The following is a 25361-nucleotide window of genomic DNA, read 5'->3' on the forward strand; positions in this document are numbered from 1 at the left end:
GTTAATTCAAGCCACTCTTGACCTAAGGAGACAAGGACCATTGGTTTGGTTGGGCTACTCCTCAAAAATTTTGAAATTAACATATGACCTTGCATATCATTCTAGTATTGCATTCAAACATTTACATCTCAAAAAGAGTTGAAATCTGGTTGAGAATAAACGGAAATGCATTCCTTGGCCCAAAAAGAAATGCAGAAAGCATCCCCGCTTTGCACAGTGCAACTTCCAGAGCGGGCTTGGACATAAGTCTCGGTTGGCTCAATGTGAGTATACAGGAGCCCTGTAGGCCTTGTGTTTTGCGTTTGTTTATTTCAGATATACTGATTAAAATACTCTGAGAGTATTAGGCATATTTGCATATAAGTTTGCACAGTTCGATCCAGCGAACTTAAAACTTCCTAGACCCCCTATATACTATATATATATATATATATATATATATATATATATATATATATATATATAATAAGAAGAAGAAGAAGAAGAAGAAAACCAATGAAAAGTTATCATTCAAGTATATTAATATATGAGAGATTCCGAGAAATACAAACTTTGTAAATTGAACGACACAAAATCGTAGATCATAGTCATAGACTAAACATATATTGATTTCATAGCTATACAAAATAAAATAAAAAACATGTTGAATGTGCCAATGAAGATTTTTGCAAGGTTTGTTCGAAACTTCTCATTTAAGCCATCAACAAAACAAAATCAAAAAATAGGAAGTTTGGAATAAACCTTGCAAAAATCTTCCAAAGTCCCCAAAATGAGTAAATGGTGTGGTGGAATGCAAAGTGACTGAAATTGGGTAAAACGTGTTGAAACTTGAAAGCACGAAAAAATCAGCAAAAAAAAGGGGTTGGGGAAGGGGTCAAAACAGCACTGGTGAAAGCCGCAAAACCAGGCGAAACCTACAGAATCTCGTAGGTTTCCATGCACCACAGATTTCATCTTGGTTTTCTAAAAACCCAAGATTTCGACCGAAGTTTTGCATGTACCATGCTTGGAGGATCATATCCCTGTGTCATCTACTTTCTATTCAAGTTTCAGCCCATTCTTACAAGACAAAGCCTAGAAACATCAAGCCCTAGTTCAAAACCCTAATTCCCAAAATCCCACCAACAATCCTAAACCCTAACGGAAACATTCTCAAATAAACCTTAATTTGAAGGTCAAGCTGGTTCAGATAAGATCTTGCAAGAACTAGCCCTCATTCAATGAAGGCTACATCATGAAGAGGAAGAACAAGTACATTTGGGTAATGGCAATAGGGCAATCTTGCATTGAATAAGGGTGATCTAAGAATTACAAAATTTAAAACAATCATTTAACGAAAGAGACTAACAGCTAGAATATGATGTCGTCTTCATGTCCAACTCCAGGGTATGTGTGGTTTTCAAAATTCCAGTTTTGTTGATTAATCATGTCGTTTACATGGCTGATCAGATAAAAGCTTCACACAATTTAAGTGAGCCTTTCAGCTGCAACAATTAATCATGTGGCCCATATGGGATCTGCTAAAAACTGTGATATGCCCAGTACTTAGGTGAGTAAAGTTACATTTCAGTTTTAGAGCCAACCACAGATCCAAATCTAATTATAATGAGGCCTAATTGTTAAGGATTTTTTTTACTCCTATTTTGTATTATCAGATTTTTTTTTTTTTTCTATTATTTTTCTTCCTAAGACTTTTGAAGTAGATGCATTCACTCCACCACTCATGGCATACTTTCAGTTAGCAAATTACAGTCCATGTGAGGGCATGATTGTAGAACGGCATTTCAATCAACACAAATTCATCAGAAGAACTATCAACCGAAATACAAAGAAAAGAAAGGGAGAAGAAGAGAAAGACACAAGAAAGAAATAACACCAAAAGAAGGGATGAATATTGTATTCATTTAGGTAAATCCAAGGCAGCACTATATGATAAGCATATTTATGTGTGAAATCTTAGGGCATGAAGCATGCATTTTACACACTTAGAGCTGAGCTACCTTTGGTTTTTTGTTGTTTTTGCGAATTTTAGGATGTTGTAAAAGCAAAAGAAATATTTGGACTTTTGGGTATGAAACATGCAATTTTTACATGTAAAGAGGTCCAATTCAATTTCTCAAGTGTGAAAAGGGCTTGATTTGGAGCATGTTGGGCCAGAAGTAGATCGAGATACGATTATTGGCTTACTCCAAGAATATCTTAAAAATAAAAGAAAGCCAATTTTGATTGACGGTTGAGATTAGTTAGATTTTTTTTTTATTGAAAACGAAAAATATTAGTGTATGTATGGGGCCCACAAGTAGTCAAAGATTAGGATCTTCCAATTTTTTCATAGATTTTTTAGAATATTTTATTTCCTCCCTTAATTATTTTTCTCTCTCTTACCCACTTTCTTTCTTTCTTTCTTTTTTCTCACACTAACTCATTCTTTTTTAAAAAATATTTTTTTATTTCCCCTTTCCTCCCTCTTTTTCTTCTCCACATTTGTATAATACCATATTTTATATTCCATTGTCAAACGATTTAATTCTTTCTTTCTTTCTTTTTTTTTCTTTTTCTTTTCTCCCTTCTTTATCTTTCTATTCCTATTTCTCTATTTATTTAATTAATAGTATCATTATTTTCTCTTTTCTTATTTGTAACCCCTTCACCAACTCTTATACAATACCCATCCCCTCTTATAAACTTAGGTTAAACTTTCTTTTCTCTTTAGTTTTTTTAGGTCTTCTTTAGTTTATTGAATGGTTTTAGTTTTTAGATTCATTGTTTAGGTTTCAATTTCTTAGGTAATGCAATAGTTCTTCAAGTTGTTTAGTTTCCTTTATTTATGCAAGTGTATTCTTTATATTTCAATCAACGTAATTTCAATTTCAAGTTTCAAGTTTTAAGAGGATTCTTTTTTCTCCGAGTCTAGCAACTGCAGATTTGGATCAATCCAGATCCGGTTGTTAAGGTCGGTTGAATTTTGAATCAATCAAGGTTTTTCTTTTGTTATTCGAGATTCAAGAGTTCAAGTAAGTAGCATTCGTCAGTAATCTTCTCTCCCCCTCCATTCCCACTTATGTCTACCCCTCTCTATTCTTAATCTAGGATTTACTTTTCAGCACTTATTCATTGTTTCCCTTTCCCACTTAGGTCCTTGTTCAAAGATGCCCAGTCATGCCTTTCTTTGGTTAAGATTCCCTTTTTATTTATTGTTTTATTATTTATTTTTTTGTTATTCCTTTTCTAGATTTTTTTTTTCCTTTTCTTTAAAATTTGTTCTCCCAATCAATGGACCATTAAACTAGGGGAAAGGGTCCATGATCAAACTCATCTTAGTTGCACTCCCATTCCTCGATCCTAAGTTGACACTTAGATCACTTCCCTTTTATTTATTTTATTTATTGGTCGCATCTTTTATTCCTATATTTATATACTTATGCACATTTTTTTAAATTAAATGGTGAATGGTTAAGATAAAATTAATTTTGACTTCCAATTCGATCGTGTTGGATGCATGTGCTAGGACCGTAATTTAGTTTTAAGTAATTAATTAAAAGTTTAAATATTCTCTCTCGTGTTACCATTAAGAGGATTAAAATTAAGTGGTATATTTCCCTGAGATCGACCCGTTAGCTACACAATACCGTGTGCTTGCAATTACTTTTATTTCACGAACAAATGTTTAGCGTCGTTGCCGAGAAGGTATTAATATTTTACTTTTCTCATTCTTAGGTAAATCGAAGTGTTTTTTCCATTGAAAAATAATTCAAAGAAATTACTCATAACTAGAGTATAAACAAAAATGTATAGTAGTCCCCACTCTATTGTAAAATCCCTAGGATTCGATTGTAGGTGACTCCGAAGACTATATGGATTCCCTTGCTGTCAGCCTATTCAACACTAAGTGTTGAAAGAAACGATTGTGGTGAATGGCTTATTGATCCATGATCTCAAGCCCTCTATTTATAATTAAGTGGAAAGTAGACTATTACAAGGAATAGAAGTTTACATGAATGCAAACTCTAATTTAACCCCTATACAAACTCTTATTAGACTCCTAATAGAATCCAACACTCCCCCTCAAGTTGAGGCATAGATATTAGTCATGCCCAACTTGCCTACAATAGGAAGGATTTCTCTTTCTTTCAAACCCTTAGTGAAAACATCTACTACTTGGTCTCCAGATCTTACAAAAGGCATGCAGATAAACCCTTGTTCCAACTTTCCTTTGACAAAAAACCTGTCAATTTCAATGTGCTTAGTTCAATCATGTTGCACTGGATTATTAGCAATACTAATAGCAGACTTGTTGTCACAATATAACATCATAGGGTTTGGAACTTGGACTCCAATATCTTGCAGCAAGCTTTTCAACCATAGTAGCTCACAAACTCCACGAACCATAGCTCTATATTCAGCTTCGGTACTAGATAAAGCTACCACATTCTGTTTCTTACTTCTCCAAGTAACTAGATTACCTCCAACAAAGGTACAGTAACCTGAAATTGACTTCCTGTCTGGAGATCCAACCCAGTCTGCATCAGTGTATGCTTCTACTTTTAGATTGTCGGTGGGTGATAGAAGTATTCCTTTTCCAAGAGTTCCCTTCAAATACTGTAGTATTCTGGTAACAGCCTTCTTATGAGCTAAATATGGATCATGCATGAATTGGCTCACTATCCCTACAGCATAAGTGATGTCTGGCCTGGTGTGGGACAAGTAAATAAGCTTCCCTACCAGCCTTTGGTATCTTCCTTTGTCCATTGGTTCTCCCTCTTTTTCTTTAAGTTTAGCTCCAGCTTCAATAGGGGTATCAACTGGTTTACACCCCAACATTCCCACTTCTGATAATAGATCTAGGACATACTTTCTTTGGGATAGGAATATACCTTTATTTGATCGAGCCACCTCAATCCCTAAGAAATAATGTAACTTCCCTAGATCTTTAATTTCAAACTCTCTGCCAAGAAAGTCTTTCAACTTTTGAATTTCTTCACCATCATTCCCTGTGATGACAATATCATCTACATAAACAATGAGAAGTGTGATGTTAGTACCTGACTTCTTGACAAATAGTGTATGATCAGCATTGCTTTGCTTGTACCCAATAGAAGTCATTGCCTTCAGAAGGCGTCCAAACCAGCATCTAGGAGACTGTTTTAACCCATATATTGACCTCTTCAACCGACAAACTTTCCCTGCAGTATTGTCATCGAAAAAACCATGTGGGATTTCCATATAAACCTCTTCTGCTAACTCCCCATGTAAGAAGGCATTCTTTACGTCTAGTTAGTGCAAGTTCCAGTGTTTGTTCACAGCTACAGACAACAGAACTCTTACAGTATTTAGTTTCGCAACAGGGGCAAAGGTCTCCTGATAATCAATCCCATAGGTCTGAGTAGACCCCTTTGCAACTAGTATAGCGTTCAACTTGTTGACTAATCCATCCATATTTTGTTTAACCACAAATACCCATTTGCAGCCCACTGGTTTTTTTCCTGGAGGAAGTGTAATCAGCTCCCAAGTGTCATTTTTCTTCATTGCATGCATTTCCTCTACCATAGCTTCCTTCCATTTCTTATCAGCATAGGCTTCCTGCCAACTTTTAGGAACAGATACAGATGTCAGAGAGGATATAAAAGCACGTAGGAGTCAGACAAAGAGTTATAAGAAATATATTTAGCTATGGGATGTTGAGTACAACATCTGACATCTTTTCTAACAGCAATAGGAAGATTGGAAGAAGATACCTCAGTAGAATCTGAATCTGATTCTGGAGCAGGAGACTGAAGTGGTAACGTATCACCTTTCTCCACCTGCTTTAGCCGGTTGTATTTCTTCCTCTGATAAGTCTGCATCTCCTTATTCTGGTCAATCTGGTTTTGAAAGACCCCAACAGTGTGTCTCACAGGAGTGGTCTCCCCCTGGCTAGGTTCTTCACATAGTTAAGAAACGAAGGGGGTGGATTAGAGTCCTCAGTTATACTGGCCGAAGTCTCCCCCTGGTCAGGAAACTCTTCTAGGACTCTTAAGTTGTGTTGGTCCTGTTTTTGGGCTAATGAACCATAGGAAAGAGGAAAAAAATAGACTTTGCTAATTCAAGGATTCAAAGAATAATTTAGATGAAAAGAATCAAAGGAAACTCACTGTTTGAGAAGAGAATCGATGACGTTATTCTGCGATTCAGAAAAATACCAGACGATCGATGGGTCAAAAAACGTTGTTGGTATTCTGCTTTTTCTTTCCTAATCACAACGGTAGTGTTGCAGGCGCAGGAGGCAGCAGCTGCGATGTGATTTCTCTTCTAATCAAAAGAAGCAGCAAGAAGCAACAAAACAGTAGGAAGCAGCAAGAAGCAGCAAAAACAGAGGGAAGCAAGAAGCAAAAAGCAAAAAGTAGGAAGCAAGCAAGAAGAAAGCAGAAAACAAGAGGAAGCAAAGAAGAAGGGCTGCATGAATCGGTTCTTGTTCTTGTTCTTCTTCTTTCCCCTTTTTTCTTTTTCTTTCTTGGCCTTCCCTAATCGAACCTATGTAGTGCAGAGGAACAAAGAACAAAGAGAAAAGAAGGACGGAACGGCCATAAAAGAAGAAAGAAAAGAAGGTCGATGGGTTAGAACCAGCGGTGATGGTTCTTCTCTTCTTTGTTTTTTTGTTTTTGGTGGTTCTTGCAACAGAAAAGATAGTGCGTGAAGAACGAGAAGAAAAAAAACCAAATCGAATTTGCAGTAGTAACTGAAGAACGAAAAAAGATAGTGCAGAGAAAAGAAATGAAAGAGAAAAAAAAGATCCTAATCGAATTTAGGCTCTGATGCCATGTTGAAAGAAACGATTGTAGTGAATGGCTTATTGATCAATGATCTCAAGCCTTCAATTTATAATTAAGTGGAAAGTAGACTATTACAAGGAATAGAAGTTTACATGAATGCAAACTCTAATTTAACTCCTATACAAACTCTTATTAGACTTCTAATAGAATCCAACACTAAGCTATACAACAACTTTACGGCTTTGGAATCATTGTTTCAATCTTTGTAGGAAAATTCACTACTTACTACTTCCCCTTTTGTTTTTATTTTTCCCTTTCTTCTTTCATTACTTTATCAAAAAAAAAGTCCTCTTAATGGTAACAAGAGAGTGAGAAGATTTAAACTTTTAATTAATTACTTAAGCTAAATTAGCGGTTCTAACACATGCATCTAACAAGATCGAATTGGAAGTCAAAATAAAACGAATCCTTACCATTCGCCATCTAATAAAAAGAAGTGCAAAAGTAAATAAAGACAAGAATAAAAGATGCGAACAATAAATAAATAAATAAATAAAAGAGAAGTGATTCGAGTGTCAGCTGAGGATCGAGGAATGGGAGTACAACTAAGATGACTTTGACCGTGGACCCTTACCATAGCTTACAATCCACTAATCAGGAGAACGGATATGAAAGAAAAAATGCAAAAAAAATAACAGAAAAATAAATAACAAAGCAAAAGGAACCTTAACGAAAGAGAAGCACGACTGTAGGCATCTTTGAACAAGGACCCAAATGGGAAAGGGAAACAATAAATAAGTGCAAAAAAGCATCCTAAATTTAGATCAGAGAGGGGTAGACATAAGAGGGAATGGAGGGAGAAGAAAAGATTACTGACGAAGGCTACTTACTTGAACTCTTTAATCTCGAATAACAGAAGAAAAACCTTGATTGATTCGAAGTTCAATCGACCATAACAACCAAATCTGGAGTGCTCCAAAATTGCAATTGCTAGACCCAGAGAAAAACAAATCTACTTGAAACTTGAACTTGAAATTGAAATTACATTGATTGAAATATAAAGAATACACTTGCATAAATAAGGAACATAAACAACTTGAAAAACTATTGCATTACATAAGAAATTGAAACCTAAACAATGAATCTAAACCAAGCATTCAAAGAACTAGAGAAGGCCTACAAAAACGAAAAAGAAAAAAAAAAGTGTAACCTAAGTCTAAGAGGAGACGGGTATTTATAGGGGTTGGTGAAGGGGTTACAAATAAGAAAGAGAAAATAATAATAATATTAATTGAATAAAAAGAAAAATAGGAATAGAAAGACAGAGAAAAAATAATAAAGAAATAATTCGTTTGACAATAGTTTGACAATGGAATATAAAAATATAGTATTGCAAAAACGTGGAGAAGAAACAAGGAGGAAAGAGAAAAAATATTTTTAAAAACGGAATCAGTTAATGTGAGAAAAAAGGGGGAAAAGTAAAAAAAAATATATATATATATATATATATATAAAGTGTTTTGGGAGAGAGAAAAATAATTAAGGAAATAAAATATTCCAAAAAAATCGATGAAAAAATGGAAAATGGCCCTATACATACACTAATATTTTTTTTCAATAAAAACAAAATGTAACAAAATTCTAACTAATCTCAGTCGTCGATCAAAATTGGCTTCTTTTATTTCTAAGAAATTCTTGGAGTTGGCCTATAATCGTATCTCGATCTACTTACGGCCCATCATGCTCCAAATCAAGGCCCTTTTGCACTTGAGAAATTGAATTGGACCTCTTTACATGTAAAATTGCATGTTTCATACCCAAAACTCCAAATAATTGCTTTGCTCCTAAAACATCCTAAAATCTATAAAACAAAAAAAAACCTAAGGTAGCTCCACTCCTAAAATGCATGCTTTATGCCCTAAAATTTCACACAAATGTGTTCATCACCATACAAGCCCAAAAATATCAAAAATAAAACTCATTAAAAAGGCAAGGAGATATCCCAAGGGATAAGAATAGATCCCAAGGTATCTGAAGCTAGTGCTAGCAAGTGCCAACGCAATCCAGAGATCCCAATATTATCTAACATTCCGCTTAAAATTGGAGCATATATGTTGAGCATGCCAAGCTTGTTATAGATTTACTCAATGACTAGGTACTTAGTTTACCCATTAGTCTTCTGTATCTTTGAGGATGATCAAATAGTTCCCCTTCCTTAAGAACAAGCTTCACACTTTGATCCATAAGAGAATCTCTAGGCTTTGATCCAAGCATTACTGAGATAGTTCACCTTCCCTAGGAACAAGCTTCAAATTTTGATCCATAAGAGAATCTAAAGGCTTCAATCCAAGCATTCTTGTATCAGTAAGTAGATCCAAAACATACTTCCGTTGAGAAAGAAACACTCCCTTTGTCAACTGAGCAACTTCCACACCTAAAAAATATTTTAATTTTTCCAAATCTTTAGTCTAAAACTTCAGTTGGAGATACGTCTTCAGTGTTCCCAATAGAATCATCATATGCAATAATGATGTCATCACCATAAACTATCAAGAAAATCTTCCCCTATATGGGAATGCCAATAGCACAATAATTGATCATTGTTGAGATAGTCCAAAGTTAGGAATTACCATAATATACCAGCTGATCCAGACCTATAGGGACTATTTAAGGCCATACAGGGATTTCTTCTTTGCACACCAAACCACTAGTCTTCCCTTGAGCAACAAATCCTGGAGGTTGCTCCATATAACCTCCTCCTGAAGGGTACCATGTAAGAAAGTATTTTTAATAGAAGAGGAGAATACAACCTCCCATCACAAGACTCACAACTGAACTTTTCTCCTTATCACCCATTATATAAGAAAATAAATACTGCTTCCAAATTTGTTCAAAAATGTTACCAAAAAATCAGATATGAGATATATCCACTGTTAAAAAGAAACCTAGAATTACTGCAAATCAAACATCTATAAAAAAGATCTCCTCTTGAGATCCTCGACATCGTCCCTCAATTGGCACCAACATTCCTTAAACAAACTGCGAGCAATCTGCTTTGATTGTGAATAGCAGATTTACACCATCATAATTTCACAAACAAGTTACAGATACAAATACGGGGGTGAAAAATCATCCCTTTCTCTGAAGTCATACACTCTAGAAGGGTGTATAGAGACCACAACCAGGAAGAAAAGAAGAGGCTGAATATTAGAAAAATGCCTTAGTGATTGACTGATTCAAGATAGCTCTGACACCATGTCAACCAAAATATGGAGAGAATAAATGGTGAAGAAGAGAAAGAGAGAAGAAAGGAGGAACACCTAGAAGAAGCGCTGAATACTTGAGTTTAGGTAGATGCAAGGCAGCCTTATATTGGCCCAAAAAATACCATAAATAAAACACATTACAAGGAGAGATCACAAGGGATCTCCGCAATCTCAAGATCCCTTGGGATATCGGGAATATTCTCTGACAGGAACAATTGAGTAGAACAATGCTGTGCAGATCGATTCATCTATGACGAATCACAGCTTCTTTGATTGAACCGAAATCACAATCATCTCAACTTGGAATAACCTAGATTGCTGATTCAGAATAATGGCAGGTCAAAGTGTTTCAAGGTAAGGATTTAACGCAGTTCAGCTGCCTAAAAACTACCACAGGTGTAGGGATTCCTCCCTGGACGGGTACCATAAAATCATGGGCACCGGTTAGCTTATTTTAAATTTTTATTAGCTTAGTACTTATATGTAATCATTATTTGAAGTTCCAATCAACAGTAACCGTGAACAATAGTCTAATTCTAATTTGACTCCAGTTTCTACTTGACTCCTATAGTCTAATTCTTATGTAAGCCAGAGTAGCTATGTATATTGATGTAATTTCTCAGATGCACTGACAGTTTGATTAATGAAAATTTTATTTTGAACATTGCTGCTTCATGAGTTAGTATTACTAATTCCCAACCCACTCATCCCCTTCACCAAAGAACAAAAGGAAAAACATAAAAAAAAAAATTGATTCCTTCAAGTTCCTCTAAGCTGCTTTATTTGATCTCCAACATAGAAGCCTTAAGTGTGCCGGAAGTTCTTTAAGTATCAGGTCCAACATTCCAGAGACTATTCTTCAACAACAGTAACTCCTGATTTGAATTTATTCTTCTAACCTTCTAAACTCCCCATAAGCTAATTTCCCCTTTTTTAGTTTCCCTTCTCCAAAACCATATTCAAAACAATCTTCAGTCCAAACTAATCTTTAGAAACCAAAGGAACTGCCCATCATCTGCTTCACCCCAGATCCAAGGTTTTACCCCCTTTCTAAGATTTTTGGATTTCCAAGAAACCCAACAATCTAACAATCAAATCTGCCCCAAACTTTAGGGATCATCCCTGTATACCATTACCTAAGTTCCTTCAAGTTACAGCCCCATCCAACGACTACCACCTATGTTCTTGTGTACAACCCCACAACTACCCCCAAAACCCTAAAGCCGCTTCCATTTTGAAGAAACCTGCTAGTACACATCCTATTTGTTACAAATTTTAAAACATTCGCCCAATATATTATTCCACACCACCCTCCAAATCTTGGTCTAAACAGAACAACCCCATCACAAAATCTGAACATTTCGACCCAATAATTCATAAAGATACTCTTAACCACCAATTCCAAACAACCCCCCCCCCAACAAAAAAGAAAAGCAATATTTAACCTTTCACCATCACTAATTAACACTCGAACCCAAATTTAGCCATAACCACTTGAGTAGGTTCTTAAGAGCCCTGATCATTGGCTCTTCAATCTAAGGCTACATCAGGATTGGTCCCATCACAAATGGATACTTATCAAACTAGCTACTACACGTACCTGATGTTTCCGGCCAGTAAGTGGACACATCTCAATCCATGTGCATCCATTTATCATAGGGCCGAGTACCCGATATTCGGTAATAGCCTCTTGAGAAGCTTCTACACCAGATTGATGAGCCAGGGTGACCCTTTCTGTTTTCCCATCGTCAAGCAGAACCTGAAATCAAAGATGACTGTCAGTCAGAGATTCAACTAAAAATGCATGGTGCTGATATAATCCATATGATCCAACAATGCTAAAAAGAATTATCTTCAGACCCCTAATTGCACATAGGTGGTGCAGTAAATGTAAACAGCAAACCTTTGAAAGTGGAGCATGGATAACACCTTCTTTCTCTTTGGGAGAGCCTATGACCAATGCCCAGTACCTCTGCACTGTTGCTCGACAAGCATCATTCCAAGGCTAAATGACCCAATTAGTACAATATCATTAAAATAAAAAACTGAAAAGAAAATTTTTAAAATTAAAATCAATGCCACCTATTACGAAGTTGTTTATTATTTTTTCTACTACATTTTCCAGTCTAAAAGAACAAAATTTTCATCATCTCAGTAAGAAGTGCTTACAATTCCCCTATGGCATGCCTATTTAGATTCCTAAATCCTTAAGTAGTAACTTTTGTACCATACATCATTCCAGCTCTTCTATACATGCCTAATAAGATTTCAACCCCCAATCACCCCACACCGCCCCCCCCCCCCCAAAAAAAAAAAAAAAAAAACCAAAATGAGCAAGTCAACGGATTCCTTAGGCACTAACTCAGTCCTTGATGACCGTCTAGCTGCCTTATGTATCATGGTAGACTAATCTAGAAGAGCTAAGGATATAAAACTACAGTATACTAAATATAACTAAAATATGGTACCTGGCTTGGCTGTGTTTGATGACACAATAATTATGCTTTTCAGCAATTAAAAAAATAGTTTTACACCAACTAAATTGGATTGGCTATATAGATCCTCTAACAAAAAGTTAAAACAAAATAGTAGAAAAGAATTAGAGCATTGCACCAGTAGTTAAATAAACAATCTAACTCAGGTCGGCAACAAGGATCAATGCCCTCCAATTGGCTCAATTCGACATCACACTAGGGACAAGACCTAAAACTGTACACCTCTTTCCTAGCCAATTACCCTCCATAGTCAATTTAGGCCTGCCGCTGTGGAAATGCTTTCAAATGGAATTTTGGTCATCGTTTTTTGGGGTTAGATGACAAATGGTAAATCCACCATTTTTGTAACACTTAACTCTAATGGTGGTTTAATGGTCCTCTCTTGATCTGGAATGTATTGGATGCGAATTTAATTTGTTTTGTAACATTTAGGTCTGATGGTTAGTTAGATGGTCCTGCATTACTATGGAATGCTGGATTTGGAAATAAAATTTCTTCTTGTGCATAGATATTTAAGTATAAGCATGGTACTTTTTGTGAAAATATGGTAAATTTTTGGATTTGGGAGTAGCTCTGATAAATGATAAGCTACGAGAATGTCGATTGAGGCAGCAAAGCCATGTCCAAAGGAAGCCTCTAAATGCCCCTGCATGGAGAAGGTATCTAATCCAGATCAAAGACCTAGAAGAACTAGGGACAGACCTAAGATAACCTTAGGAGAAGTGGTGAGAAAGGATATGCATAGCTAACTTGTATCTAGTATGGCCTCAAAAGAGCTGATTGGAAGGCAAGCTTCTTCTTCTTCTTCTTCTTGTGCCCAGAGTTCAAAGGCATTCCCAGTTTCCAACTGAATGAGCTTTTGAGGCACATTGCATTTCGATGGGGCCGAAATTTTCTAGGCATATCCTTGTCATTATTTAGTCACTGTCAAATTTCAGATCTACTTGAGTTCTGATTCTTCTGAACATGCCATTATAATGCTTTTACAAGATTGAGGGAAAACTTTATAAACAGCTAGAAGACTAGCGATGATGTATGAAACTAACTTCAAAAGGCGGTAAGAAACAAAATTTAAATAAATGCATAGCTGATGCAGACAGCCTATTTGGACATATTTTCCCTAAAATAACCATAGGGTTGGGTTATGCAGGCTATGGATAACGTGGAAACTACAGTAACTTAGCCCCAAATATCCCACAATTGAAAATAGAAACAAGGTGCTGAATTAGAAGGTTAAGTACAGGAATTTTGGCCAGACCTGGATCAAGGTGATGCTTATATATAGGTGAAACACTGCCGCAACTTTCACTTGTCCCCCCCAGTGGTTGGACTGAGAGATGAGACACTGGTCACCAAAATAGAAACATATATTCTGCAGACCAAAATAGCCAGCGGATTATCTTCAGACTCAGTTTGAATAAGGAACTGATAGAGATGATCCTATGCTGCAACTTTCACACCATATGAATGAATGAATCTTAATTTATGATGAACTGAAATTAGAGAGTTTCTGAAGTTTCTGCTTAATTAAGGACTTGCATCGCCTCAATTGAATGAGGACCAGTAGCCAAGATCTTATTCAGATTAGTTCAAAAATTGGATGGGTTTAGGAACTTCTGGGTGTATAGGGGTAACTTTCTGTGGTCAGTGAAGGAGATGGTTAAGTAGATGTCCCTAATGTCAGATGGGAAGTTTAGGATAGGCTTCAAAGAGAATGGGTTAGATTCTGTCACAAACCACCTGAATGTGCTGCATAAAAGATGCCAATCATCTTTGGACCATTGATCTAGTACCATAACCATACCTCCCATTCATAACACAATCACAGGCAAGAAGATTGAGGATCTAAATAACTCCGTAGTATTAATAAATAAGGAAATCTAATGGTAATACGTTACCCAATTTGAAAATGTTCCAGAATGAGAAAAAATTATAAAGTACCATGGAATTTTAAATAACTAACAGTCTCATATCTCCTAATCTACTAGATGAGTCCCATATGAGCACATGTAGCATGCACACAACATCATTGCCGGTATCCATCTTCCTGCTAGGCAACTGCAACAATGTCATCCCCTCCATAATCTTGGGTCTCTTGCTTCACAGGGACCCCTACACGTATTCCATCATCTAAAAGGAGAACAAACCATGGAATGAGTTCCACCTAACTCGTGAGGGCAACAAACAACATCCAAATGCATGAGCAAGTTACAACATATATCCCTCCACAATGTATACAAAAATATGGCAGTCTACTATCTACAGCAAACACACATTTGCTAGGAACCAGCCCCCTAGGTGTTCAGTCTCCATTTCTCATCTCATATCACACCCCTCGGTTACCACTCCTCACCTTGACTGGGTTATGGGGGTTCTGTCCCACCACTAAAACCTTCTACGACTTCTTGTTCTTCCTTCTCACCAACAACCTACAACGTGTTGATCAAACACCAATTTTTTCCATCGCAAGAAAACTACAACTCCATCACTGGTCTAAAGAAACCATTGCCCCATCTTCTTCTCAATTTAAGGCGACAATCAAAATCCTTCATACGAATAAAGCGACTGAGTACTTGATTGGAGCATTCCCTTCTTACCTAGCTGACTACGGCATTATACACCAGACCAATCGCGTCGACACTCCACCTCAAAAATGGGGTCACCGAACGTAAGAATAGACATCTACTTGAGGTAGCACGTTCCCTTATGTTTACTATGCATATGCCTCCTCAGTTTTGGGGTGATGCGGTTCTTACTGCAACATATCTAATTAAATGAATGCCTTCTCAGGTCTTAGACCAACATTGCCCCTTGAGGTTCTTTTAGGGACAGCAGCCTTTATAGTGCCACCTAAAGTTTTTTGCTGTGTTGTCGTCCGAAACCACCATGTTCATAGTAAGTTGGATCCTCGTAGGTTAAAATGCATTTTTTTGGTTATCCTCCTGTATAGAAGGGGTATAAGTGTTATCATTCTGGTTCTCATCATTTCTTTGTCTCTAAGGATGTTATGTTCCTAGGAATAAGTACCTTCTTTTTCCCCTTCAGCTCTTCAAGGGGAGAAACTTAATGAAGAGGTTCTAGTGTTGATTCCTCCTTTCGATATTTCTCCTGAGATTCCTGCAGATGATCCTCATCTAGAAGATGGAGTGACCGGACAGGACCAGCTGGTGGATGATGTGCAAGGGGAGCCTAAACCTCCAAAGACCTATCAAAGAAAGTAGCAAGTGACCCCTTATGAATCAAACCAACTAGAAGCTTTGGTTCCTACCTAAAAAATCCATTCCTCCTGGTGAGTCTGACTCTAACCCTTCTTCTAATCCTACTTTGGACTTACCAATTGCATTGAGAAAGTAGTCACTAATTTGCAGCAAGCATCCTATTTCCAATTATGTTTCATATCAGTCCCTATTCCAAGAGTTTCAAAGTTCATTTCCTATTTGTCCTCTACTTCTATTCCTAACACTTGGCAGGAGGCATATATCACTCAAACCAGAAGGAAGCTATAAATGAAGAAATGCGAGCTCTGGAGAAAAACAAAATGTGGGAATTGTGACTTTGCCCACAGGAAAGCAGATTGTTGAGTGCAAATGGGTATTCGTGATCTAGCACAAAGCAGATGGGATTGTTGAAAGGTATAAGCCAAGATTGGAAGCCAAAGGTTTCACTCAAACTTATAGCATTGACTGCCAAGAGACATTTGCCCCTGTTGCCAAGATGAACACAATCCAGATTATTCTTTCGTGTACAGTTAATAAAGGATGGAATAGTTAGATGTGAAGAATGCTTTTCTGCATGGAGAACTCCAGAGGAGGTGTACATGGATGTGCCACCTAAATATTATACTACTAAGACTCATAGGGAAGTGTGCAAGTTGAAGAAGGCTTTATATGGGCGGAAGCAATCTCCAAGAGCAAGGCAATGATTCTAATGGCTATAAGCAAAGTAATGCAGACCACACTTTGTTTATCAAAAGAGATGGTTCCCACACTTCTAAACTTTTAGTATATGTGGATGATATTATGATCACAGGCAGCCGGGAGGATTAGATTTCAGTATTGAAGACTTTTTGGGAACCGAATTTTATATTAAAGAAATGGGAAAGCTCAAATATTTCCGAAGGGTGGAGTTGGCATATTCTGTCAGTGGTGCATCTCTCTCTCAGAGGAAGTATACATTAGATCTTCTCGAGGAAACTGGGATGCTAGGAAATAAGCCTACTGAGACTCCTATTGAGCCTAACCCACACTTGAAGGCAAATGAAGGAGAACCGATTGACAAGACAATGTATCAAAATTTTGTGAGAAAATTTATCTATCTATCTCACACTAGGCCTGACATCACATTTACAGTCAATCTTGTTAGCCAGTATATGCATATCCCTACTCCTCACACTTGAATGCATTGTATCGGAACTTGAGGTACTTAAAGGCCATTCCAAGAAAAGGGATCTTAATTTCAGCTCATCAACATTTGAAGATTAAGGCATACACAGATGCGGATTGGGCAGGATGTCCAAATGATAGGAGGTCTAACTGTGGGTATTGTGTATATGTGGGAAGTAACCTTGTGACTTGAAGAAGCAAGAAATAGGTTGAGTTTGCTAGGTCCACTGCTGAGGCCAAGTTCAAGGCAATCATTCAGAGCATTCGTGAGGTACTATGGCTGAAAGGGCAGCTTCTGGAGGTTGGGACAGATTTGGAAGTTCCTATACAATTGTACTCATACAATAAGTCAACGATCAGCATAGCTCACAACCTAGAATAGCATGGCAGGACTAAGCATGTGGAGATTGACATGCATTTCATCAAAGAGACGGTTGAAGTTGGGTTGATCTGTATCACCTTTGTTATTTCAAACAAGCAGCGAGCTGATGTGCTCACCCAAGAGCTTAAGCACGAAGGTGTTCAGTAGTATTATTGGCAGATTGGGCATGATAAATATCTATGCCTCAACTTGAGGGGGAGTGTTGGAAGCATGACTAAGGTTTCCTAAATGGAATAAGACTCCTCTTTTAATTATATATTTTGTTTTCTTATTGATTTCCTATTTGGAGTTAGATTGGTTTCCTAATAAGTCTAAGATTAGTTTGTTATTTGTTTTTTTCTTCCTACTCAAAGTGCAATTTACTCATATTGTAGCTATAAATACCCCATTGGGGCCTATGAATGAAATATACCTTCAGAACAATAATCTCTCCAAATTACAACAGCAGCAAAGTACCTTTGTCAATCCTTCGGAAACAATGGAAAACCTTATTAAATCTACACATTCAACCATCCTTGGGTTTCCCCAAGTTTTAAGCTTGTATTCAACGGAACCCAGGTTCAGATTCCATTAGCCATGATAAGGAAATGGAGGCATGGAGGCAAGGAGCAAGACTTACCTGCATTCAGAAGTTGCTCCTTGAATTCAGCAGCCCCAGGTGCCTCTTCAGCAAGGTGGTAGTCCTCCTTTAGGTTCTCCTTTCTCTCTTACTTTCCTTCCCATGGTATATAATTTGAATTAAGAGTCTAGGTAGGTTCTAAATAGATTTTTTTTTCCACCTTTTGAGTAGACAAAAATAAAACTTACAAGTTTAAATACCCCTTATTTTCTATAGGGTTTAAATAGATCAAATAGGAGGTATTTACGGTATTAAGGAATCCCGCTCATGAAGCGCTTTAAAACTCGAGTACATTCGGATCTACCGATTTGAGCGGGTGGTCGATTGGCTATTGACCGCCTGATGGACCATCTAATAAACCACCATGGTTTTGAGAACAACAGGGTTTTGACCCCTGTGCACTATTTGCCCCATAACCCAGTCGATACAATCCTGATTGCTATGATTCTTTTTGCATTGTTTCTAGACTTAAAGGACGTTTCATAAGAAGAACTTGAGTTCTAATTCTAGCCCTATCCTGTCTAAATATGGCTGCTAACCTACCTGTACAGCAGTTCTCAGACTAAGTATGTCGTATTACTTAATCTTCCGTCTATGTGACGTGCATCCCTTGGAAGCATGCAATCCATCTTTCCAAGCCGTAGTGATGGCGCCTTTCCTCCTCTCAAATTCCACTACAGCTGCCTCTGTAGAGTTCACTCCATCATCTTCCGGGGATCCAAACTCCAGTACCTGCTGCCCACTCAGATGGACTATAGCATAGTAGTGCTTGATCTCTCAGACTCAGATCCTACTCTACAACAATGGGTTAGGGTCTAGCAGGTTTACTACAAATTTACCAGCTAACAGGAAATTCTTATTATGGGATGAAGATGGAGTAATCTCCCCAGAGGGGTTTCGATGGTCTCTAGGCTTAAGAATTGGGGGTTTTGGGTTCAGATCCACCCTAAACAAGTTGTCTCTAACGTGTGATCTGATGCTATCAGCATCTCAAATTCCGCCCAGATCATAGATTCAAAAGTATAACCACATAAGGATAGTCATAATGCAAAAATTCAAAGGGCATAGAGTAATAAGCCCAATATCTACAATATACAGAGGAAAAACTTCACTCATAAAAAAGTCCAAATGACACTAGTATAGTCATAATACAACTCTCTCAAGCTTTACATCAAGTAAATAACATATACAATAGAGTATCAATCAAGGTAATAAAGATGAGTTGGAACACAAAATTGGGAAGTGGAACCCAACCCTAAGGGACTCATTCAAGCATAGGCACACACATAGCAGGGACAAGAGGCAACATGCTCCTCGGTCCCATGCTTCGCATGCTCCACTTCACTATAATTATCAGAACCAAACTCCTCCTGCTCCATAGGATCACCTACACCTGAATCATGGTCTGAAAAGAAAGATTACCACAACGATGAGTTCAATTGAACTCATGAGGGGGAAACATAAAAGCAATAACAATTCAAATGGATGCATGACCATACTCAACACATGATATGCAGAAAATAGCAACACAAGTCCACTAGTTACATTTTATGCCAATCATACTGGGAGTCAACCCTCATATATCAGGCTGTCACTTTGCGCTAACTCCCACCTTGATAACCTAAGAAACTACTGGATGTCCCTCAGAGGGATGAAAACAAGCGCCGTAGTTCGTGAATGGTCCCACAGCTCACCTAATGGCCCCACACAGATTCAACTGTTGCTTAGGGAAACCCACAAGTAACACAATTACAGCAATACTCAACAATTTGTACCATGGTTACCCAACACTTCTGCCCTTGATGATAAGGACCATAAATTGGGAACACCTAGCCATGCAAGGGTCTTCTATGTATCATGCTACTCAAATAAAAAGGACATTAGCCCTAACAAATTCAACCATTGCTTTGGGCTAACACCCTCGATAACCCTAAGTTACCTTGTGGCCCCTCGTGGATTCCACTATCGCTTTGAGAAACCCTCAATTAACCTTAAATTATGGCCCTCACAGTTTCGGACATCACTTTTGAGAACCTCGTAAGTAACACGACAAGCATATCACAACAATCCCCATCATCTGTACCACGGGTTGTCCAAGACTTCTACCCCTGTTGGAAAGGTTGTAGAATGGGGAAGGTTACCTAATACAATCTAGCATGATGTCATGAAAGGAATATACACAAGATGCCACCATCCTCATTCTCATTCTCATTCCCATTTGCAATCTCATTCCCATCCACATTCTCATTTTGATTCTCATTGTACTAATAACACCACAATATCAATTATTTAATATAAATAAATGAATGAAAATAAACATGATTGATTATTCATGGTTCATGCAGTGAACAAGCATAATACATGTATATAAAGTTAAGAATCGCATCTAAGAGTCTAAGCACAAACCGAGTTAATGAATTCAAAGTCCATTCCATCGTTAGGCCTCTCCATGTGAGCATGTCTTCCCTATTTTATAAGAAACAAGTGTTAATTTGGTCCGAAAACACCCCAATTTGGCTTCCCCTCAATCCTACCCCAAACCCCATGTTGCTGAGTCAGCCGATTGATTGACTCAGTACCCACAGGTTGATTGGATCCTTGTTGCTGACAAAAATGAAATCTGGGGATTTGGGGGGTCTTGATCCCAAGGTTCTATTGAAGCTTCTAAAGGACTAGGGAGCATCAATTTGGGTTTACAAACATAAATACCATCCTTATCGGCAATCAGTTCATGAGGTTTAACAAGGATTTTTCAATTCTAACAAATCTATAGTTTGCGAGTGAAGGGGACCCAACCTTGCCACATTCAACTTACCTTCGGTTGCTTACACTCCTATGGTGAAAAAAACAATAAGGAATCAATTGTTCACAGTCTTCTTGCAAGATCAATCCATTTCTAAGCTTAAACCATGGAAATCCAAGGACATAGGCCTCAAACCAATACAAAAATGGTAAGGATAAGTTGACAGCAAGCTTAACCAGAAGGAGTTGCTGCCCAGCGGTATCTGGCAATATCCGGCAGATTTCCGGTGCTCACCTTTCCTTCCCCTCCTTCCCTTTCCTTATCAAGAGTTGATAATTGAAAATGAAGGTTTAGTAGGGTTTTAGGTCCTCACTTACCAGAGGGCACATGGGTCTTTTAAGTCTTATTTCACAGACCCAGCAATGTCTACCCCTTGATTGGCACCAGTTGATTGGTGGGTCAACCACCATATCAACATGTACACCCTGATAGTAATAGGGGATTTGACCCCTGTCCACTGTTAGGGCCAGATTTATCCGATACAAATCGATATGCTATGATTCTTTTTGCATTGCAAACTAGACTCAAAAGGGATTCATTTCATGTGAAGAAACCATTGTCTAATTCTATACGAACCATTCCTTAATTTGGATTTTGAACATATCTGTCGTGCATAAAGCAAGATGCTTAAGGTTTCAAGAGTGTTACCTGAGGGTTCAGTGTCTGAAATCTTCATGTTTTTGAAGTGGGTGATCCATCTTCCTATACATTTTGCACAACCATTTCAAAGCCCATCCTCTTCTCCATTTCAATGACGGCTATATCCATGGGGTCCCCCACGTCCAATTCCAGGGATCTAAGGTTCTATCCTTTATGCTACCCACCAGAATGGACCACAACATCATGGCCTTTGTGTTGGCAGGTCAGGGTTCTACAATATGTTATTCAAGTTATGAGTATTCAGGTATGAGTTTCACAAAATTTGGGCTGCTTTGGATGGCTGGTGTGGAAGTAATACAATTTCTTGATTTTCAGGTCAAGAAACTAAGGTTTAAACAAGATCAGCAAGAAACTAGAGTTAGACTCTTCTGTTTAGGCTGCAATTTGGACCCAAGGTAGTGTTAAGAAACAGTGTATGAAATTTGGCTAAACTCTGAAGGTTAGTTCTCCAGATCTGAGGGGTGGTTGGTTTGGCTCAATGGAGGTTTCTTGAATCAGAAAAAAGGGAAGTTAACGGGAAAGAAGGGAGATGGGGATCAATCTCTCTTACCTAAGCAAAGAAACACGATGGCTGGATGTGTGTAAACTGATCCCACAGTCAGCAAAAGGGATTAGGATTTCAATCCTAAGCACCTTGAAGCTTTTCTGGCCTTATAGCACCAGGGCAGTAAAACACATGATCTGCAGTTCTCCACCAAAGAGGATCTCCATGCAAGAACTCAAAAACCAGGTTAGCAATGCAAATTTCTAATCAAATAAACAGTAACTTTACGCTTCCCTCTTACGGGTTTATACATGCCCTTGGCCCGTCGATCACATTGAGGACTCTATGTCCTAATTACAGTCTAACTGAGAAATAAACTCCTAACTAAATTAGGAAACAGGATTCCAATAAAAAGAGGACTTAACTAATTACTAACATATTGGCAAACTAGCCCAACAATTTAAAACAGTATATCCTATTTCAGGGGAGACCATTTTATTACAAATAAATCTGAAATACAAAAGACCTAGTTCCCCCAAATTAAACTAAAACGACACTACTAAAATAGCCGAAATAAAATGCGGGGCAGAAATCTATCTTTGCCTATGCTTCCCGCAGATGTGGATCTTGGATCTGCATCAAGGAGTCCGGTAGTGGTGTAGGGAAAATTGATCCCTGTAACACTTGTGTGCCAATTAATGGAGATCCACAATGATTACCAAAAATGTATCACAAAACCAAGTTAAGCAACATCAAACAAATCAACCAAACGAAAAAAGAACACACGAATTTTAATGTGGAAACTCTCAAGATGAAAAGGAAAAACCACAGGACTTTGCCCAGGTACATCTTCCACTATAATAATTAATGGGGTTATAATAATCTTCTCTAGAGAACACTTGAGGCTAACAAACCACCAAGAATGAAATAACTATCTTGGCTACCAACTCTACTTACAACAAGGTGGATCACAGAATAACAATAACAAGTCTGACCTCAATATTGGCAGTGACAAACATAAGAACTGCACCTTTTTTATTTTTCCACGTCAAGAAGTTGATGCCACACCACCTTACACCAATACCCAAGTAGAGATCTTGTAGAATCAGCTTCGACATCAAAACCTCATAAAGAGAGAGAGTCAGAGAGATGTTCCTTGTAATTGTAGATTACGAGCACCTCATGTATTTATATCAAATCATGAAAGAGAAGTAGACGTAGAGTTGGTTTCCAAAACCAACCTTATAATGAATAGGGAAGTGGCTCCTCCACATTCCACATGCAGAGGATCCATATTCCAACAGGTGGATGGATGAAAAGGTGAATTGAACAACTGAGAGATGATATGGAATCAAAGGCCAATAAGCCCAGCAAAGTTTGTGAGATGGAGGGAAAAAAGAGTTCAGCAATCCAAGTCAAACACCTATTTTGCATGGGAGGTTCCACCAGCAACTTGATAGTAGGTATGAGCAGTAGCACCTTAGATTGTCTTCTTGAAATTAGCCGCAGCAAGTTTTAGTCTTCACCCATTTTAATTGGTTCGGTTTAGAGATGTTCACTGTTGTCCCTCACTCATTTAAGGCTACATCAGTAGCAGCGAACACCAGAGCAATTAGAAGAACTTGGGGGGGGGGGTTGGAGGGGGAAGTTGGGAAAGGTTCTCTAAGCTGACAGGGAAGGAACACTAGCAACCTCCTCTATCTCTCTCTTCCTCACTGCCTCCAACATAAGGAACAATTTGTCATACATCATTGTTGCAATGCATTATGCAGCTTGCTTAGAGAATTCTCTCCCACAAAATTAATTAGAGATCTTTTAGTAGGCACAATGCATTATGGCTTCAGAGGAAGTCATCTGAAATAAACATAGATATGCATAACAAAGATCTCTAAATGCTGAAGGAGTTAGATGATTTTGATTGGCAGGGCAAAATGAGCAACGGGATGCATAAATGACTTAAGAGACATGAAAGAACTAGTATTGCAACAAGAATGAAATGATGGAATAATGGTAAATAGGTCGAGTTTAATTGGAAAAAAAATCATTTTCTACCAAGTAGTTTTAGTAGAAAAACTGTGACACCTAGCGGAAAGCCCCATGCAAGGTGGGGCATTTTGATTGAAATAAGCCCCAAATTTACACACAACAGATCAGGATTGATACCCAGGTTGAAGAACTAGCCCTCTAGTTCTAATACTTTCCAATTATCTTTCAGTTGCTTAGCTTTTCCTTTATAATTACTGGTGATTAATCTATTCTGTCATGGGCCTCATGGGCACAAAAGCATAAAGCCCTAAAGAAACAATTGACATAGAAACTGAACTTCATTGCACATATACACACAGTATGGCATCCATCTTTTAAACCCTCGACATGAGATAATGAGAATAAAAGTGATACTATCAGACAGCTTCCATTTTAAGCCTTCAACTTAATAGGTCATGGGAAACCATATAGTCCATATTTCTTCTCTTAACCCTTTGAAAATCTATATAGTGTTAACATATATAGGTGTCACACTGGAAAAAGAATGAAATTTTGCCTTTAGTTAATTCTAAATAGGTTTTCAAAGGAGAATGTATGAGTACCTTAGATGAAGATTTTGCTTTACTCGTGTCACTGAATAACCATTGTAGTCGATCAGTGCTTTCTTTTGTCCTACCCATTAGAAGAAGACCGCTGCTCTCTCTATCAAGACGATGAACCTAATGAAACATCAAAGTGGTTTTTTTTTTGGATAAGCAATAAAATCTTTACTGAAAAGTAAAAGGATAAAGACAACATAGTTTCTCTATTACATATATAGAGCAAATAACATTTATACCCCTGTGTTTGCAAACAAATACTATTACGCCCCCCGAAATGTATTCTATTGCGTGTGCACCTCTTGTGTTTTGAATTATACAACAGTACCCCTATTGTTAGAATAATAGGGTTAAGTGATAATTCAGCATGTACTGTATTTTCCAAATTCCCAATATTACCCTTCTTTATTTCAAACCCTAAAAGAAAAGACATATTCAAACCCTAGAACTTGGCTGAACTATCAGTAGAACTTTAAAGCTTTTCATATTCAAACACGACATCTTGAACCCTTGATAAAGCAAAGTTTTCTCAGCAGTTCCCTAGAAAGAAGTCTGACTCACCCTGAAAATTTACTGACTTTTACGTATATATTTTATTTTTTTAAACTTAGATTAAGATTCAATAGGGGTAGACATGTCTTTTTATGCTTAAAACTAATGGTGTTAGGCACAGGGGGCATTTGTAAAAGAATAAATTCCTGGTGGTGTAAAAGTAAATAGAGGGGGTTGTAAATGTAATTTTACAAACTAAATAATATATTTTCAGAACAGCTTATTCAAAAAAAATTTCCCTCCCCGCTCGTAATCATAGAAAAAATTTCAAGGAAAACTCAAGTTTCGACCGGGTGAAATGGGAAACCTAGGTGAGAAACTGGGAAATTTCAAGGAAACTTAGGAATATTTTGTCCAAGTTTCGACATCAAGTTTCGACAGGTT

At 37.6% G+C, this 25361-nt stretch overlaps 1 protein-coding gene across 6 annotated transcripts in view; it reads right to left on the reverse strand.

Annotated features, from left to right (window-relative positions):
* LOC149022331 (RNA pseudouridine synthase 3, mitochondrial-like) overlaps positions 1-25361 on the reverse strand; it is a 75088-nt gene that overhangs the window by 36834 nt on the left and 12893 nt on the right. For 4 of the 6 annotated variants that reach the window (XM_089150459.1, XM_089150456.1, XM_089150455.1 and 1 more), the window contains 3 exons: positions 24429-24545; positions 11919-12020; positions 11616-11774 (listed from right to left, as the gene is read on the reverse strand). In XM_089150459.1, coding sequence (XP_089006585.1) covers positions 11616-11774; positions 11919-12020; positions 24429-24545 — 378 coding nt within the window. The remainder of the gene's footprint in view (positions 1-11615; positions 11775-11918; positions 12021-24428; positions 24546-25361) is intronic. The other 2 variants (XM_089150457.1, XM_089150458.1) reach the window with 2 other exon arrangements.

The sequence above is a fragment of the Hakea prostrata genome, chromosome 3 (genome assembly GCF_041222555.1).
Source record: "Hakea prostrata isolate BN-2017 chromosome 3, UWA_Hpros_2, whole genome shotgun sequence".
In the NCBI taxonomy this organism is placed as follows: domain Eukaryota; kingdom Viridiplantae; phylum Streptophyta; class Magnoliopsida; order Proteales; family Proteaceae; genus Hakea; species Hakea prostrata.